At 40.3% G+C, this 16,862-nt stretch overlaps 1 protein-coding gene across 1 annotated transcript in view; it reads left to right on the top strand.

Annotated features, from left to right (window-relative positions):
- Lypla1 (lysophospholipase 1) overlaps positions 1 to 16,862 on the top strand; it is a 76,612-nt gene that overhangs the window by 30,893 nt on the left and 28,857 nt on the right. Inside the window, exons 3-6 of the mRNA XM_045144582.1 lie at positions 972 to 1,037; positions 2,675 to 2,722; positions 5,896 to 5,966; positions 12,529 to 12,602. Of these exons, the coding sequence (XP_045000517.1) occupies positions 972 to 1,037; positions 2,675 to 2,722; positions 5,896 to 5,966; positions 12,529 to 12,602 (259 nt within the window). The remainder of the gene's footprint in view (positions 1 to 971; positions 1,038 to 2,674; positions 2,723 to 5,895; positions 5,967 to 12,528; positions 12,603 to 16,862) is intronic.

Here is a 16,862-nt window from a genome sequence, read left to right as displayed (position 1 = left end):
GCCTCCTCATTTGGAAAGCTGAGGCAGGAAGATCACAATAAGTTCTAGACCAGCTTCAGAAACATAGTGAAAATGTCTCAAAATACAAAATAGCAAACAACAAAAAAGATTACTTGTTTACTTCAGGTGGAAAGGATTATAATACTTTGCATTTATTAATTTTTCTGTCTGTTTTGTGCATGTATAATTTTTTCATACATAAAATAATACTAATTAAATTTAAATAATATATGCACACAGAGGTTCTATTAATCTGATTTAGTTTATTCCCTCTAAAGGTTTTTTCATGCATAGTCTATATTTTCTGTCTTGCTTACTTTATCAGCATATAGTTGTAAAGTTGTAAAAGAATAAATAATATACATGTACATTTTAAAAAATTGTAGTGCCCAGGCTGGGAAGATGCCTCAGTGGACATGAGTGCTTGCTGTGTACACATGGGAACCTGAATTCGATTCCTAGCACCCATGTGGAAAGCTGCATCCCCATACCTGATATAGGCAGAAACAAGAGGATTGATTACTAGTTCTTGCTGGTCAGCCACTCTTAACAGAAAAACAGCTCCATGTTCAGTTGCAAGACTGTTTCAAGGAAATAAGGTGGGATGATAGAGAAGTGCACCCAAAGTCCTCTGGTGTCCACATGTGTGTGCATATCTGCGCACACATAGCACATACTACACAACAAAAAAGAAAACAAACTGTAAAGCTCAGCGGAAGTAGGTGAAGTAGCGCATGTTGCTGTTTAGAGATAGTGAGAGATCAGATCACCCTTACCTGCAGGTAACCTTGGAAAACAGCTGTTGTTTCCAGGTTAGTGGTGTTATGTACTAGCATTGATGATTACACCCTTAGAATATTTTAAGGAGTTAACATTTATCCTCACAAAATTTTAAGTACTGTTCTGATAGCAATTCATTGGAATTTAAAACAGTATCTAATAGCATTGTTTTAATGTTGTTCTTCTGCCAGGCACGGATGGGCAGAAGCATTTGCAGGTATCAGAAGCTCGCATATCAAATATATCTGCCCGCACGCGTGAGTATTTCTAGACTTTAGCTTTGTGACCCAGGAAAAGTGTCCTTTCCCCCCCTCACAAAAAGCTTCCCAAGAAAAGCATTTAAATATAGTTGTTTGCCCTTTAAATGCTTTAAAGTAAAGATTAGTAGGATTCCTTAAAACTAAAATATTCTCTTGATTAAATTGAAAGAAAAATTCTCCTTTTCTGAGAAATGCAAAATATTGCTCATCCTAGAGGTTAGATGAACTTAAAACCAGAAGGGTTCTTTTAGATAGATATATATCTGTTAAGGTGATTATTTGTGAAGGAAAGTCATTAGGTAGATTTGTGAGAATTCCTATGTTGAAAATACTCAAGTGTTACTGATTGCAGGCAATGGATACTCTGTGGACAGAACATAAGCTTTGAAGTCTGATAGATTTGATTTCAATTTCGGGCTCTGAAAATGTGGTGTCAGAAAGAAAACTTGCAAGTTTTGAGCAAATTCAGAAAAATCAATAAGCTAGATTAATTTTAGGTAAAAAGTTTGCCAGAAAATAACAGATACAGTGAAGGCAACAAATGGGTCCATGTTCATAGTTAGTGATTCATCCCCAGAAGTGAGAGTAGAGTTGAGACAGGTCCATGTACATGGAAAAGATAATGTGTGAGGATATCTTTATCTTGCAAGAGAAGATCTGGGATGTTGGTATTCTCCAGGAAAGTTTGTTAGGACTTTGTAGCCTCCTGCTGCATAAATCAGGAAGATGGTGATGAGGTGGAATTAAATTGTAAACTGGAAACTGAGCTCAGCCTTCTTTTCCTTCTTCCTTCCCCCGCCCCAAGTAGGGTCTCACTCTAGCCCAGGCTAATCTGGAACTCACTTTGTGGCCCTAGGCTGGTCTCACACTAACAATAATTCTCCTATCTCAGTCTCCCAAGTGCTAGGATTAAAGATGTGTGCCATCATGCTTAGCTGATTTATAGGTCTTTTGATCAAGCTGGTGTGTAGCTAAAAAGTAGATATAAGCAAAATGTAATCTGAGCATATGGGAATTAATGTAACTAGAATCTTACAGTTGATATATTTTCAGCTGTCTTGTTCCCTAGTTCCCTTCTCATATCTGAGAAGTTCCAAGTATTAAGTAAGGTATAGAAAGGAAAAAGAAATTTTTGTTTTGTTTTGTTTTGTTTTTCGAAGTAGGGTGACTGACCTGGAACTCACTATGTTATCTCAGAGTGACGTTGAATTTATGGCAGTCTTCCTAATTCTGCTTCCCAAGTGCTCGGATTAAAGGCATGAGCCACCACGCTGGGTAGGAAAATTTTTTTTTTTTAGGTTTTTTGAGGTAGGGTCTCACTCTAGCCCAGACTGACCTGGAATTCATTATTTAGTCTCAGGGTGGCCTTGAACTCATGGTGATCCTCCTACTTCTGCCTCCCAAGTGCTGGGATTAAAGGTGTGCACCACCATGTCCGTCCTTGAAAATATTTTTTAGTTGTCAAGTTTTGCTCTTCACAAGTACTGTTGTTAGAAAACAGCTGCAGGGCAAAAAGAACAGAATTATGCAGGGGTAAACAGAGCTCATATGTGAAAACTTAGGCTGGAAGCTTTCTGTGAGCCTCAGTGATCTGCTTTATTATTCTTATTTTTCTGTCCCTCCCCCCCATTTAGGCCAGTTATGCCTGTTACCTTAAATATGAACATGGCTATGCCTTCATGGTAAGTACAGTTTTCTTCATGTGCTAAGAACATTGTAGTTTTATCAGAAGTGCTTTTTGTACATATTTTTATTTATTTGTAAGCCGAGAGAGAACAGGAAGGCCAAGACCTCTAGCCACTGTAGATGAGCTCCAAATGCATGTGCCAATTTGTGCATCTGGCTCTGTGTCGGTCCTGGGGAATTGAACTAGGGTCATTAGGCTTTGCAGGCAGGAGCCTTAACTGCTGAGCCATTTTTCTAGCCTTACTCTCCCTTCCCCCATTTATTTATTTATTTAGATTTTTCGAGATAGGGTCTAACTGTAACTAGATAGGGTCTAACTGTAACTCTAGCCCAGGCTGACCTGAAATTCACTACGTAGTCTCAGGATGTTCTTGAACTCATGGCGATCTTCCTACCTCTGCCTCCTGAGTGGGATTAAAGGCATGTACCACCATGCCTGGCTAAATTTAATCTTCTTCTAAAAAAAGTATTTATTTGCTTATTTTGAAAAAGAGACGGGCAGACACAGAGAGAGAATGGGCTCATCAGAACCTCCAGCCACTGCAATTTCAGACATATGGAAGCGAACCTAGGTCCTTAAATCACTATGCCATCTCTCCAGCCCTGTTTAAGCTTTCATTTGGGTAAACTTAAATTGTTATACAAATAGGTAGTGAAAGGAGAAAATGGGTGAATAGAAATATTGTGGGAAAAGATCTCTTATGACTTGGTGAATCCATTGAGTCTAGCAGCCAAATGTGAATAATATCATGTGCTATGCACACAAAGTCACAGCCTCTTCATTCTGCCAACTCTTTGCCCTTCTAGCTGGCTGGCTGGCTTTTAAGGAAACCATTTCCTATTCAGCCCTTGAGATACACACAAGAAGTAGGATTAGTGAGAATTTCTCTGGGCTGTGTACAATCTATTTCTATCAACGGTTAAGACTCCTACCACCAAGTCTTTTTACTTTGGGGGCTAGAGAGATGGCTTAGTGGTTAAGGTGCATACCTGTGAAGCCTAAGGATCCTGGTTCGATTCTCCAGGTCCTGTGTAAGCCAGATGCACATGGTGGTGCTTGTGTCTGGCGTTTGCAGTGGCTAGAGGCCCTGGTGTGCCCTTTATTTCCCCCCACCCCCGTCTCTAATAAAAAAAAAAAAATGACAACTTTGGGGGCTGGAGAAATGGCTTAGCAGTTAAGGTGCTTGTCTGCATAGCCAAAGGATCTAGATTCGATTCCTTAGGATCCACGTAAGCCAGATTTACAAGGTGGTGCATGCATCTGTAGTTCATTTGTAGTGGCTGAAGCCTCTGGAGCACCCATTCTCTATATCTATCCTCCCGCCCTCTGTGTCTCTCTCTCTCTCTCTCCCTCCCTCTCTCTCTCTCTCTCTCTCTCTCTCTCTCTCTCTCTCTCTCTCTCTCTCTCTCTCTCTCCCGCCCTCTGTCTCTCTCTCTCTCTCTCTCTCTCTCACACACACACACACACACACACAAATAAAGTTTTAAAAAGTGACAACTTTTCTAGGCATTGTGGCACATGCCTTTAGACCTAGTACTCAGGAGGAAGAGGTAGAAGGATCGCTACAAGTGTGAGACCAGCCTGAGACTACATAGTGAATTCTAGGTCACCCTGGACTAGAGTGAGACCTTACCTCAAAAAAAGTGACAACTTTGACACCTAGTTGGTATTGCCATTTTTTTTTTTTTATTTTTATTTGAGAGCGAAGACAGAGAAAGAGGCAGAGGGGGGGGGGGGAGAATGGGCACGCCAGGGCTTCCAGCCACTGCAAACAAACTCCAGATGCGTGCGCCCCCTTGTGCATCTAGCTAACGTGGGTCCTAGGGACTTGATCCTTGAACCAGGGTCCTTAGGCTTCACAGGCAAGCGCTTAACTGCTAAGCCATCTCTCCAGCCAGGTATTTCCATTTTTTAAAATATTTATTTGAGAGAAAGAGAGAATGAATGGGCCCTCCAGGGCCTCCAGCTACTACAAACTAACCCCAGATGCATGTGCCCCCTTGTGCATCTGTCTTACGTGGGTTCTGGAGAATTGAACCCGGATCCTTTGGCTTTGTAAGCAGGCGCCTTACCTGCCAAGCCATTTCTCCAGCCCGGCATTTCCATTTTTGAAAATATTTTTATTTATTGATTTGAGAGAGAAAGAGGCAGGCAGAAAGAGAGTGAATGAGTATAGGTGCACCAGGGCCTCTTGCCATTGCAAATGAACTCTAGCCACATGAGCTACTTTGTGCATTTGGCTTATGTGGGTACTGGAGTATCACACCCAAGCTTTGCAAGAGAGTGCCTTTAACCACTGAGCTCTCTCTCCAGCCTGGCATTTATTTGAGGGGTGGAGGGAAGGAGGGAGAGAATGAGTGAGTGAATGAATGAGATGGGTGTGCCAGGGCCTTTTGCTACTGCAAATGAAGTCCAGATATATGTGGCACTTTGTATATCTGGCTTTACCTGGGTACTAAGGAATTGAACATAGACTAACCCAAGCTTTCAGGGTTTGCAAGCACACACCTTTAACCACTGAGCCATCTTTTTCCAGCCCATATTTCCATTTTTCACTATAGTTTCTGCCACTGTTTTGCCCTTTCAGTGGCCATAGATACTATGTAAATGGAGCATTCACAACCTTGACTGACTTTTTCTACTTTCTTCCCCAGGGACTTTTTTCTTCTCTTAGTTTAGTCATCCATCATTATTCCTTGTCATTTGAAATTTAATTCAGACCTGATAAGGAAGTTTCAATGACTAAACAGTCTTTGAGTTTGCTTCTTGTTTCCTCAGTGAGACTTTACTAAGACCCCTGGCTCTTTGCCCCTCCCTCTCCATTCACTTTGGATTCTTTGGCAACTTTTGCTTTGGTTCTTCCATCACCTCCAGCAAAATTCCCATCCTTGAGCAGAAATTTCCACCTAATGTGGAAGACTATTATGTGCTCATAAAACCTGGTAGAGGAGGAGAAAGGGCTGAAGGAAGGCTTCCCTTGCCTTCTGGCCTTCTGGTTTGAGGTGGCTGTAATGATAAAGTTTGGGGGAATATGAGTAGAGGTCAAATCTAAGTAGTATGTCTGCTTTTTTTTTTTTTTTACATAAACCATCATGAACTTAGTAAAACATTTACCCAAAGTAGATTTTTAGAATCAAATAGTTCTTTTTACTTGGCCTTATTTTCTAGGTTTGATATTATTGGGCTTTCACCAGATTCTCAGGAGGATGAATCTGGAATTAAACAGGCAGCAGAAACTGGTAAGTACAGGAAGTATTTTTAAAGATTAAGGCACTCATGGTTTTAGTAGGTTTAGTAGTCAAAATGATACTACATATGACACAATTATGTGTTCTCAGAAGTACTTGTCCCTTCTTACCTCCTACTCCCTCCCTCCTTCTGTTCCTCCATTATGCTGAAGATTGAACCCAGTGTCTCATAAATGCTGGAGCTCTACCACTGAGCCATGCTCCCAGCCCTTCCCCACTTTGTGATTACTGTCTCATTTGCATACATCCACATAAACTCATCTATAGTCAGTGCTGGTAAGGTGGCAGGAGAGGAATGGCATTTATCAAGCTTCAGCTCTGTCAGGAAAACAGATTTTGACATACATAGTGCCAAGTATAGCAGTTATCTTCTCATTGTTGGGACAGAATACCTGACCAGAATCAGTTAATGGAAGCAAAGAGTTTATTTCAATTACAGTTTCAAGGAAAAGTTTCATCATGGCAGGAAAAGCAGGACAGGAACAGCCAGCCAGGCCTCACATTGTCACACATTGGCAGAGCAGAAACAGCAAGAGTAGCTCACTAGCAGTTCAGCAGTTTAGGCTGAACTCTAATAAATCTCTAGACCCACCTCCAGTGACACCTGCTCCAGCAAGACTCCTACCTTTGAAAGGTTCCACCTTCAGGGATTAAGTGTGAGCCTTAATCCCAAACACCTGAAGCTGTGGGAGACATTTTATATTAAAACCACCACACTAAGCATAGTGGGACATACCTGTAATCCCTCCTGTTGGAAGGCTGAGGCAGGAAGACTGTAGTGAGTCAGCATGGGCTATATTATGAGTACCAGGCTAGCCAGAGCTACACAACAAACTTATTTCAAAACAACAAATACGTAGGCCAGTGGAGAAAGTAGTATAGCATTTAAGAATTATGAGCCATTATCTTCATTAAGGAAACTTGAAATGATAATGGTATAAAAGAATAATAAACAATAAAAGTAGTAATTTTAGTGAGGTAACAATGGATACCACTGATTAATCATTTAATTTCTTAGCAGCTAATCATTTGTAATAAACTAGCTCATTGAACAACTCTGAAGTATTTACAGACTCTTCAGAATCACTAGACCTGGTGGTATATGCCTTTAATCCCAGCACTTGGGAGGCAGGGATAGGAGGATCACCATGAGTTCAAGGCCACCCTGAGACTACATAGTGAATTTCAGGTCAGCTTGGGCTAGAGCAAGACCCTACCTTGGAAATAAAAAAGAGGGTTGGGAGATAGCTTAGCAGTTAAGTCACTTGCAAGTGAAGCCTAAGGACCTAGGTTTGATTCTCCAGGACCCTGTAAGCCAGATACACAGGTGGCACATGCATCTGGAATTCATTTGCAATTGTTGGATGCCCTGGCACCCCCATTCTGTTTCTATCTGCCTCTTCCTGTCTATCTCAAATAAATAAAACTGAATAAAAACAAAGCATCTTCAAAGCCTTTTCTCTGGTTGGTATTCTGGTTTTTTTTTTGTTGTTGTTGTTGTTGTTGTTTTTGAGGTAGGGTCTCACTCTGGTCTAGGCCGACTTGGAATTAACTATGTAGTCTCAGGGTGGCCTTGAACTCACAGCAGTCCTCCCTCTACCTCCCGAGTGCTGGGATTAAAGGCATGTGCCACCATGCCCAGCCAGTGTTCTGTTCTTTAAGCACAAGATAACTTGGTTTGTTTTGCAGTGAAAACATAAAGAACTGAGACACTGCAGGTTTTTTGTTTGTTTGTTTTTCCAAGGTAGGGTCTTGGCTGTACCCCTGAAATTCACTATGTAGCCTCAGTCTGGCCTTGAACTCATAGCATTCCTTCTACCTCAGCCTCCCTAGTGCTGGGATTAAAGGCCTGCTCCACCACGTCTGGCTAGTTTTTTGTTTTTTGTTTTCCTTTAATACGTGATAGTATTAAAAAAAAAAAAAAAAAAGGAGGGTTGGGGAGATGGCTTAGCAGTTAAGCTCTTGCCTGTGAAACCTAAGGACCCTGGTTCGAGGCTCGATTCCCCAGGACCCATGTTAGCCAGATGCACAAGGGGGTGCACGCGTCTGGAGTTTGTTTGCAGTGGCTGGAGGTCCTGGCGCGCCCATTCTCTCCCTCTCTCCCTCTCTCTCTCTCTCTCTCTCTCTCTCTCTGCCTCTTTCTATGCCTGTCACTCTCAAATAAATAAATAAAAATAAATAATAAAATTAAAAAAAAACAAAGGACAGAAACATTCTTATCTCTTACACGTATGTACTAGCTGGTGTACCTCTGCTTTTTTTGTTCATTTTTATTTATTTATTTGAAAGTGATAAAGAAAGAGACAGATGGAGAGAGAGAGAATGGGCGCGCCAGGGCTTCCAGCCACTGCAAATGAACTCCAGACGCGTGCACCCCTTGTGCATCTGGTTAACTTGGGTCCTGGGGAATCGAGCCTTGAACCATGGTCCTTAGGCTTCACAGGCAAGCACTTAACCGCTAAGCCATCTTTTCAGCCCCTTCTGGTTTTTTTATACAATGCAAAGTTTAGGATTAACTCTAGAATAATCTGGGTAGTAAATCCTGGATGTGGTCACAGGAAAACCAGCCTAGCTAAGAATTGACAGCTGCAATAGTTGCTCTTTGCTGCTCTTTATACTTTTCTGTTGATTTGAATTCTTCCAAGATTCGGCAAGATCCTTTTATTCTCTTTAAGAAGACTCTTGCGCTGGGTGTGGTGGTTCACACCTTTAACGTCTCCCAGCATTCAGGAGACATAGGTAGGAGGATTGCTGTGAGTTCGAGGCCAGTTTGGAACTACTGAGTGAGTTCAAAGTCAGCCTGGCCTACAGTGAGACTCTACCTCAGAAAAAACAGAGTAAAATAAAAATGAATCTTAAATCTTTGAGATAGAGTATATTTAAAAGCATTGCTTGTTTGGAATATGAAATCATAATCACTGACTTCGTGGATCATCAGAACATAGATTACACCTAAAGCAAAGTGTTTATCTAAAAATAATGGCTTATGAAAGTACGTACTCAGGAACAGAAGTGCTAGACTGGAAGAAAGGGAAAGACTGGGCCTTATGGAACAGATGGAGTCTGGGAGTGAAAAGTTGTTATAACAATAGAGAGACCTGTGAAATACTTGCCATTTCTCTCTGCATAATGAACTATTGAAGGTAGTAAAAGTCAGACCCAGAGCTGGAAGGAAGAGACAGAGACGATGTGTGGCTGAACTGAGTCAGGTACTGCTAAGTATGTCACACCAATGCTTTTAGATAGCTGGAGACTACAATTAGAACCCACTACTACTGCTGTCATTGTAGTTTGTTAAAATATTTTTAGCTTTGCCAGTTGATAATATTTTAGGGAGAAAAGCTTTGTGAAACTGAGGGAAATGGTCTGAAAGTCTCCTGGGCTACATGGAGTAGCTCTGTGTAGACCCACACAGCCACCCTCCTTCCTCCTGGCAGCTGGACTATTTCTGTCTGGTCTGTGTTATTTTCTCTTCAGCTGTTTCCCCTAAGCAAATCCTTGAAACATTCCCAGTGGTTCTTCTATTTCTTTTTCTTTTTTTTCTTCCCTTTTTTCTGCATTTTTGAGGGACTCACTTTAGCCCAGGATGACCTGGAACTCACAGTGATCCTCCTACCTCAGCCTTCTGATTGTTGGGACTAAAGGTATGAGCCACCACCAGGCTTAGTTCTCCCATTTCTTTCATTCTTTTTTTTTTTTTTTTTTTGGTTTTTCAAGGCAGGGTCTCACTCTGGCCCAGGCTGACCTGGAATTCACTGTGTAGTTTAAGGGTGGCCTCCAACTCAACGGCGATCTACCTACCTCTGCCTCCCAAGTGCTGGGATTAAAGGCGTGCGCCACCATACCCGCCCCCATTCTTTTCTTTTCTTTTTGGTTTTTCAAGGTAGGGTCTCACTCTGGTCCAGGCTGACCTGGAATTCACTATGTAGCCTCAGGGTGGCCTTGAACTCATGGCAATCCTTATACCTGAGTGCTGGGAATAAAGGTGTGCACCACCACGCCTGGCATCATTTGTTTTTTATTGGAAGCAGAGACTACTCTAGCCCAGGCAGACCTGGAACTCTGCACTTGGAGGCTGGCCTCAAACTCAAAGTGATCTTCCTACCTCTGCCTTCCTGGAGTGCTGAGATTAAGGTATGTAAGGTATGCACCACCACACTCAGCAAAATCTTTTTTATTTATTTATTTGCAAACAGAGTGTAGGGGGGAGAATATGGGTACACAAGGACCTTTTAACACTGCAAATTCTAAATACATACACCACTTTGTACATTTGGCTGTATATGGGTACCAAGAAACCCAGGTCTACAGATTTTCTAAGCAAGCACCTTTGGCCACTGAACCATCTCTCTGTCCTGGGTTCTTTCATTTCTTTTTTTTTTTTTTTCTTTTTTTTTTTTTGTTCATTTATTTATTTATTTGGAAGCGACAGACACAGAGAGAAAGACAGATAGAGGGAGAGAGAGAGAATGGGCGCGCCAGGGCTTCCAGCCTCTGCAAACGAACTCCAGACGCGTGCGCCCCCTTGTGCATCTGGCTAACGTGGGACCTGGGGAACTGAGCCTCGAACCGGGGTCCTTAGGCTTCATAGGCAAGCACTTAACCGCTAAGCCATCTCTCCAGCCCTCTTTCATTTCTTAATCCTCTTTCTCTGCTGTCTAAAAGATTATGTCATGTTTTCTTAAATCACTTTGATTACCTTTCTTTTTTTATACAAATTATTTTGTCTTTTGAGACAGGGACTCACTCTATAGCCCAGGCTTTCCTTGAACACATGGCAATCCTTCTACCTCAGCCTTTGGAGTTCTAGAATTTAAGGTGTGAGCCACCACGCCCAACTTCATAAAAATTCTAAGTAAAAGTTAAATTTTATATAAAACAAAGATTAAATTTTTAGTATTTTTCTTTGTTTGAGACAGGGTCTTACTATGCAGCCAAGGACAGCCTTGAACTTGCAATCCTGCCTCTGCCTTCTGAGTACTAAGATTATAGGTGTGTAGCACCATGCCTGGCTTTGTCGTATGTTCATAAAAGTGACTTTTCTTGGGCTGGAGAGATGGATTAGTGGTTAAGCACTTGCCTGCAAAGCCTACAGACCCCAGTTCGAGGCTTGATTCCCCAGGACCCATGTAAGCCAGATGCACAAGGTGGCACATGCATCTGGAGTTCATTTGCAGTGGCTGGAGGCCCTGGCGCACCCATTCTCTATCTGCCTCTTTCTCTCTCTCTCGTTGCTATCAAATAAACAAATAAAAATAATAAACAAAAAAGTGACTTTTCTTGTTTTTTAATAAACAAAATGACCTAAAATTTAAAATATTAATCTAAAACAGAAACTTTGCACATATGTAATGAAGAGATGGTGCAGTGGTAGATACCCATAATCCTAGCACTTGAGAGGCTGAGGCAGGAGAATCAAATGTTTTAGTCAAGCCTGGGCTGCATAGGGAGTTCCAGGAAAAACCAAATCAAACCCAAAGGAAATTAAAGAGACAATTTTTAAAAATATATTTTATTTATTTATTTGAGAGAGAGAGAGAGAATGGGTGTGCCAGGGCATCCAGCTACTGAACTCCAGACACATGTGCCTCCTTGTGCCTGGTTTATGTGGGTACTAGAGAATCGAACCAGTATCCTTTGGCTTTGCAGGCAAATGCCTTAACTGCTAAGCCATCTCTCCAGCCCCTAAAGAGACAAATTTATAAAAGATACAGTTTTAAAAACACAAGACTAATAATGAAAAAGAAAATTCTAGGAGTTATTGTTATATTTATATGGCATGTGTCAATGTGTTTTTCTTAAAACAATAAATTCTTCCCCCACATTTACTGTTTTTAAATAAGCAACTCTAATAACAGACTGTAGTAAAAGCTAGTGCTGTGATTTTAATTACAGAATTAATTGTTTAAAACACTATAAGTCATAAATTATGTGATATGCTTAAATATGTACTATTTAAACATGACGAGTGTTAAAGTGAAAAGAGAAATAAAATGTACACTAAACTAGGTGTGGTGCCACATACCTTGAAGTCACTGAAGAGACAGAGGTAGGAGGATTGCTATAAGTTCGAGGCCAGCCGGGGGCTACAGAGTGAGCCCCAGGTCAGCTGGGTCAAGAGTGAGATGCTACCTCAGGAAAAAAAAGAAAAAGAAAAAAACGTACTCTAGAAGTAACCATAAATAAATATACATTGTTTGATGAAAACAAAGAGCAATTGCAAAGTATGTAACAAGAAGTTACTGAATATGATGGAGAATGGAATTTCAAAGGAAAAAATGTGGGGGGGGAGGGAATTAACATGGGATTTTTTTTATAATCATGGAAAATGCTAATAAAATTTTTTTTAAAGTTACTGAAATATTAAATTAAGCAGCACTTGGAAATTCTGAGAAATTTCATAAGAAATATATCCTAAGTTTGTGTTTAATGGAGGGTTTCAAGTTTATTATTGATTTCTATATTGCATATACTTTGATTCTATTTTTTCCTTATTAAGTTTTCTTGGTGGGCTTAACTTTGAAAGTATTTGTGTTAATTTTTTTACTTTTAGTAAAAGCCTTGATAGATCAAGAAGTGAAGAATGGCATTCCTTCTAACAGAATTATTTTGGGAGGATTTTCTCAGGTAAGAAAGTTTGGGTGGATTGTCAGTACCATCACCATATTTATCTGGTAGTCTGTAGTTTCGATTGTTTTTCTGTGGAAGAGTGTCTTTTAAGAAAATATTACACAATCTTAAGTGATAATACTGCTGAATTAGGTTTGATAGAATTGGAACTAACTTTATACACTCTTTTGCTTTTCTAGTTTTCAAAAATATTTTTATTTATTTATTTGCAAGGAGAAAGAGAGAGAGAAGAAGAGAAGAGTGAGTATGGGCATGCCAGGGCCTCCTGCCACTGCATATTAATTCCAGATGCATGCTCTATTTTGTGCATCTGGCATTACATGGTTAATGCGGAATCCAACCCAGGCTGTCAAGCTTTGCAAGCAAACACTTTAACTGCTTAGACATCTCTCCACCCCCTTTTCTAGTTTTTTTTAAAAAAATTTTTGTTTATTTATTTGCAGAGAGAGACAGAGAAAGAGTGCATCTAAGTTTCTTGCCACTGTAAATGAACTCCAGATGCATGTGCTATTGAAGTTATGAGGACATTGGGGCATTAAACCTGCATAGTCAGGCTTTGCAAGCAGGTAGCTTTAACCACTGTGCTATTTCCCTAGCCTTTTCTAGTTTTAATTTTTTAAATATTTATTTATTTGCAGGCAGAGGAAAGAGAATGGGCACTCCAGGGCATCTAGCTACTGCAGGCATACTTAAGACACATGTGCCACTTTGTGCATCTGGCTTTACATGGATATTGGGAAACCCAGGTTCTTAGGCTTTGCAGGCAAATGCCTTAACTGCTCAGTCATTTCTCCAGTCCCCTAGTTTTAATTTTTAAAATCTCTCCATAGTAGCCTTTAGCTTTTAGATTGCCTTCTAAGTCAATTTATTAAACGATTGGTTAGAAGTTGGGATGTATTTTCTTAAAGCAGTTATAATATCCTGTAGCTATTACTTTAATGTTTTAATTATGAAAGACTTATTTTAAGAGAGAGTAAAAATAAGAAGAAAAGCAGAAAGCCAGGCTGTAAAGATGGCTCAGTGGTTAAGGCACTTGCCTACAAAGCTAAAGGACCTAGGTTTGGTTCCAAAGGACCCACATAAGCCAAATGCACAAAATGGTGCATACATTTGGAGTTTGTTTGCAGTGGCTGAAGGTTTTGGCACCCCCATTCTCTATCTGCCTCTTTACCTCTCAAATAAATAAAATTAATTAATTAAATAATAAAAGCAGAGAGCCTCCCAAGCTAAGAGGGGTACTACCCATAGCTGGGAGTGTTCCCTAGAGGGAAAATCCATGTGACAACTTAGATTAGGTCTTTTAATAAATTTAGACATCCAATAGGGATGAGCCTCATTGCCAAGTTTCAGTGTATAACCATCTGAGTATAGGTCCTTTTCTTTAGTCTGTTTATTTTGAACCTGAGGTCACATTTATAAAAGATAAATAGTAAGAGCATTGTTCCCAAGAGATTGTTCCCAAGATATTCAGAGAGGATCTTATCCTGTTGGAAGTAGGCATGAGTCTATGTAAGAAGTTAGTATTGTGAGCTCTAAGCATTTGACCAAAAGAAGTGGATATCTGTATTTACAGTTACATTAAAAAGCTTGTAAAACTGAATGTTTGTTATAATAGGTTTTGGTTATACTCTTGTTGGGTGTTTAAGACCAAGTAGGTAGCCAATATTTAATTATGTATGTAATTTTTAAGGTCATTTGGACTCTTGAGGAATGATTCTTAGGGACCTAGGAGGAGCTTTATGGCTCTCAGCATTTGTGTCATCTGCTGGAATAAGTCTGGGTCTTGCTGATATGGTCTCTCTTGGAAGCACTGAGCATTTTTTCCTCTGTTCTGACCTTCTTGCATACTGTTCACTCACCGGAGTCCAGTTGCTGGGCCTCTATGACCTCTCTGTTCAACAAGACAGGTGGTTTACCAGATCTTTAGGACACGTTAGGTGTCTTGTCATGTCCTGTGGCCCCTTTGACCTGGGAGTAGGGACCAAATATTGTTTGCCATCGCAGCCCTGCTATCCTCATTGCTATGACTTCTACATATCAAACACCCAGGATAGTTAAACTAGTTGTAGTGGTTTGAATTAGGTATCCTCTATAAACTCATATGTTATGAATGCTAGGTCTACAGGGATGAAAATTTGGGAAGTGGAGCCTTGCTGGAGGTATGTTTTTGGGGGTGGGCTTATGAGTGTTACAGCCAGCTTCCCCTTGCCAATGTTTGGCACACTCTCCTGCTACTGTTGTCCATTTGTTGTTGGCCAAGAGGTGATGTCCACCCTGTGTTCATTCTACATTTTCCCTGCCATCATGGAGTTTCCCCTTGAGTCTGTAGGCCAAATAAACTGCTTCCTTTCACAATCTGCTTTTGGTCAAGTGCTTTGTGCCAGCCAGTCTTGAAGAAAATTTTGGATATAAAGCACATCTAGTCACATTTGTTTTTAGTAAAACAGATCTTGTTAAAGATTGCTATAAAAACTCAAAGTCTGTCTAACATTTAATTTTAGTGGCTTGGTGACATTGTAAGCCTCATCTAAAATATAGGAAGCATGTATATCTTATCTTTAAATAACTAGCAGTTATAAGTTCAGGTAAAACATGTTTACAGCCCTGGAAACAATATTTTTACCAACAAATTTAAATTAGTATATTTAACAAAGTCCTAATAAGCATCTAGAAATTGTCTTAACTAAGACTGTTTGATTACATATATTATTAATAGATGTAAAGCAGAACCTGACCATTAATTTAATTTAGTTTAATTTAATTTTGGTTTTCGAAGTAGGGTCTCACATTGGCTCAGGCTAAACTAGAATTCTCTGTATAGTCTCAGGGTGGCCTCGAACTCATGGTGATTCTCCTACCTCTGCCTTCCAAGTGCTGGGATTAAAGGCGTGCACCACCATGCCCAGCTCTATTTTTTTTTAATTATTGATAACTTCCATAATTATAGACAATAAATAATGATAATTCCCTCTCCTCCCTCACTTTCCCCTCCACAACATCACTCTCCATCATATGCCCTCCCCTTCTCAATTAGTCTCTTTTATTTTGATGTCACCATCTTTTCCTTCTATTGTACTGTTCTTGTGTAGGTAGTGCCAGGCACTGCAAGGTCATGGGTATCCGGGCCATTTTGTGTCTAGAAGAGTGCTTATAACAAGTCCTACCCTTACTTTGGCTCTTACATTCTTTCCACTACCTCTTCTGCAATGGACCCTGAGCCTTGGAAGGTAAGATAGAGATGTTTCAGTGCTGAGCACTCCTTTGTCACTTCTCAGCACCATGGTGCCTTCTGAGTCATCCCCAAGGTCACCACCATCCGAAAAGAGAAGGTTCTGTAACCAAAAGTAAGAGTAGCATTAATATATGGGTATGAACATTAAGAAAAGTACTTACTGGGCAGTTTGGTGAGCATGATATATGCATCCAGCCAGACACCAGCAGGCGTTACACCAGTAGGGCTCATGATTTCCCTGTCATAGGTTTTCAGTATCAGGCATGTATTCCTTCCTGTGGAGTGGGCCTCCAGTCCTATTAGCAGTTGGTTTCTGGCCATTAATTTTATTGATATTAAAATAACCCTTTCTATCTAAACTGATCAAGATACAGACCTCAAATTTGTCTGTTTTTAAAAAACATTTTTAGCAGGACGTGGTAGTCCACCCCTTTAATCCTAGCACTTGGGAGGCAGAAGTGGGAGGATTGCTGTGAGTTTGAGACCACCCTGAGACTACATTGTGAATTCCAGGTCAGCCTAGACTAGAGTGAGACACTACCTTGAAAAGCCAAATTTGTGTGTGTGTGTGTGTGTGTGTGTGTGTGTTTATTTGTAAGAACAGAGAGATAGAAGAGAGACAGAGAGAATGGGTGTGCCAGGGCCTCTAGCCACTGCAAACAAATTTCAGGTGCATGAGCCACTTTGTGCATCTGGCTTACCATGAGCACTGGGGAATCAAACCTGGGTCCTTAGGCTTTGTAGGCAGTACCTTAACCACAGAGCCATCTCTCCAGCTCCAATAAATTTGTTTTGAAAGAGAAGAAAGAACATAGCTAGACAAGCATTTTTTTTTTTTTTACTTGATCCTGAAAGAAAAATTTATGTCAATCTGATACATATTATTTAGAGGTAGTTTTATTAACGTAAAACAATTTCATATCTTATTTTAGTTACCCAGAACTATTAAATCAGTAAAGCTTGTATTTCACATCCAACTCTTTACATTAAAATAGTATCAACATTGTTTGTAATTAACAGATTGG

Source organism: Jaculus jaculus, chromosome 2, assembly GCF_020740685.1.
Source record: "Jaculus jaculus isolate mJacJac1 chromosome 2, mJacJac1.mat.Y.cur, whole genome shotgun sequence".
Classification (NCBI taxonomy): Eukaryota; Metazoa; Chordata; class Mammalia; order Rodentia; family Dipodidae; genus Jaculus; species Jaculus jaculus.
This window is presented reverse-complemented; position numbering and strand designations above follow the sequence as displayed.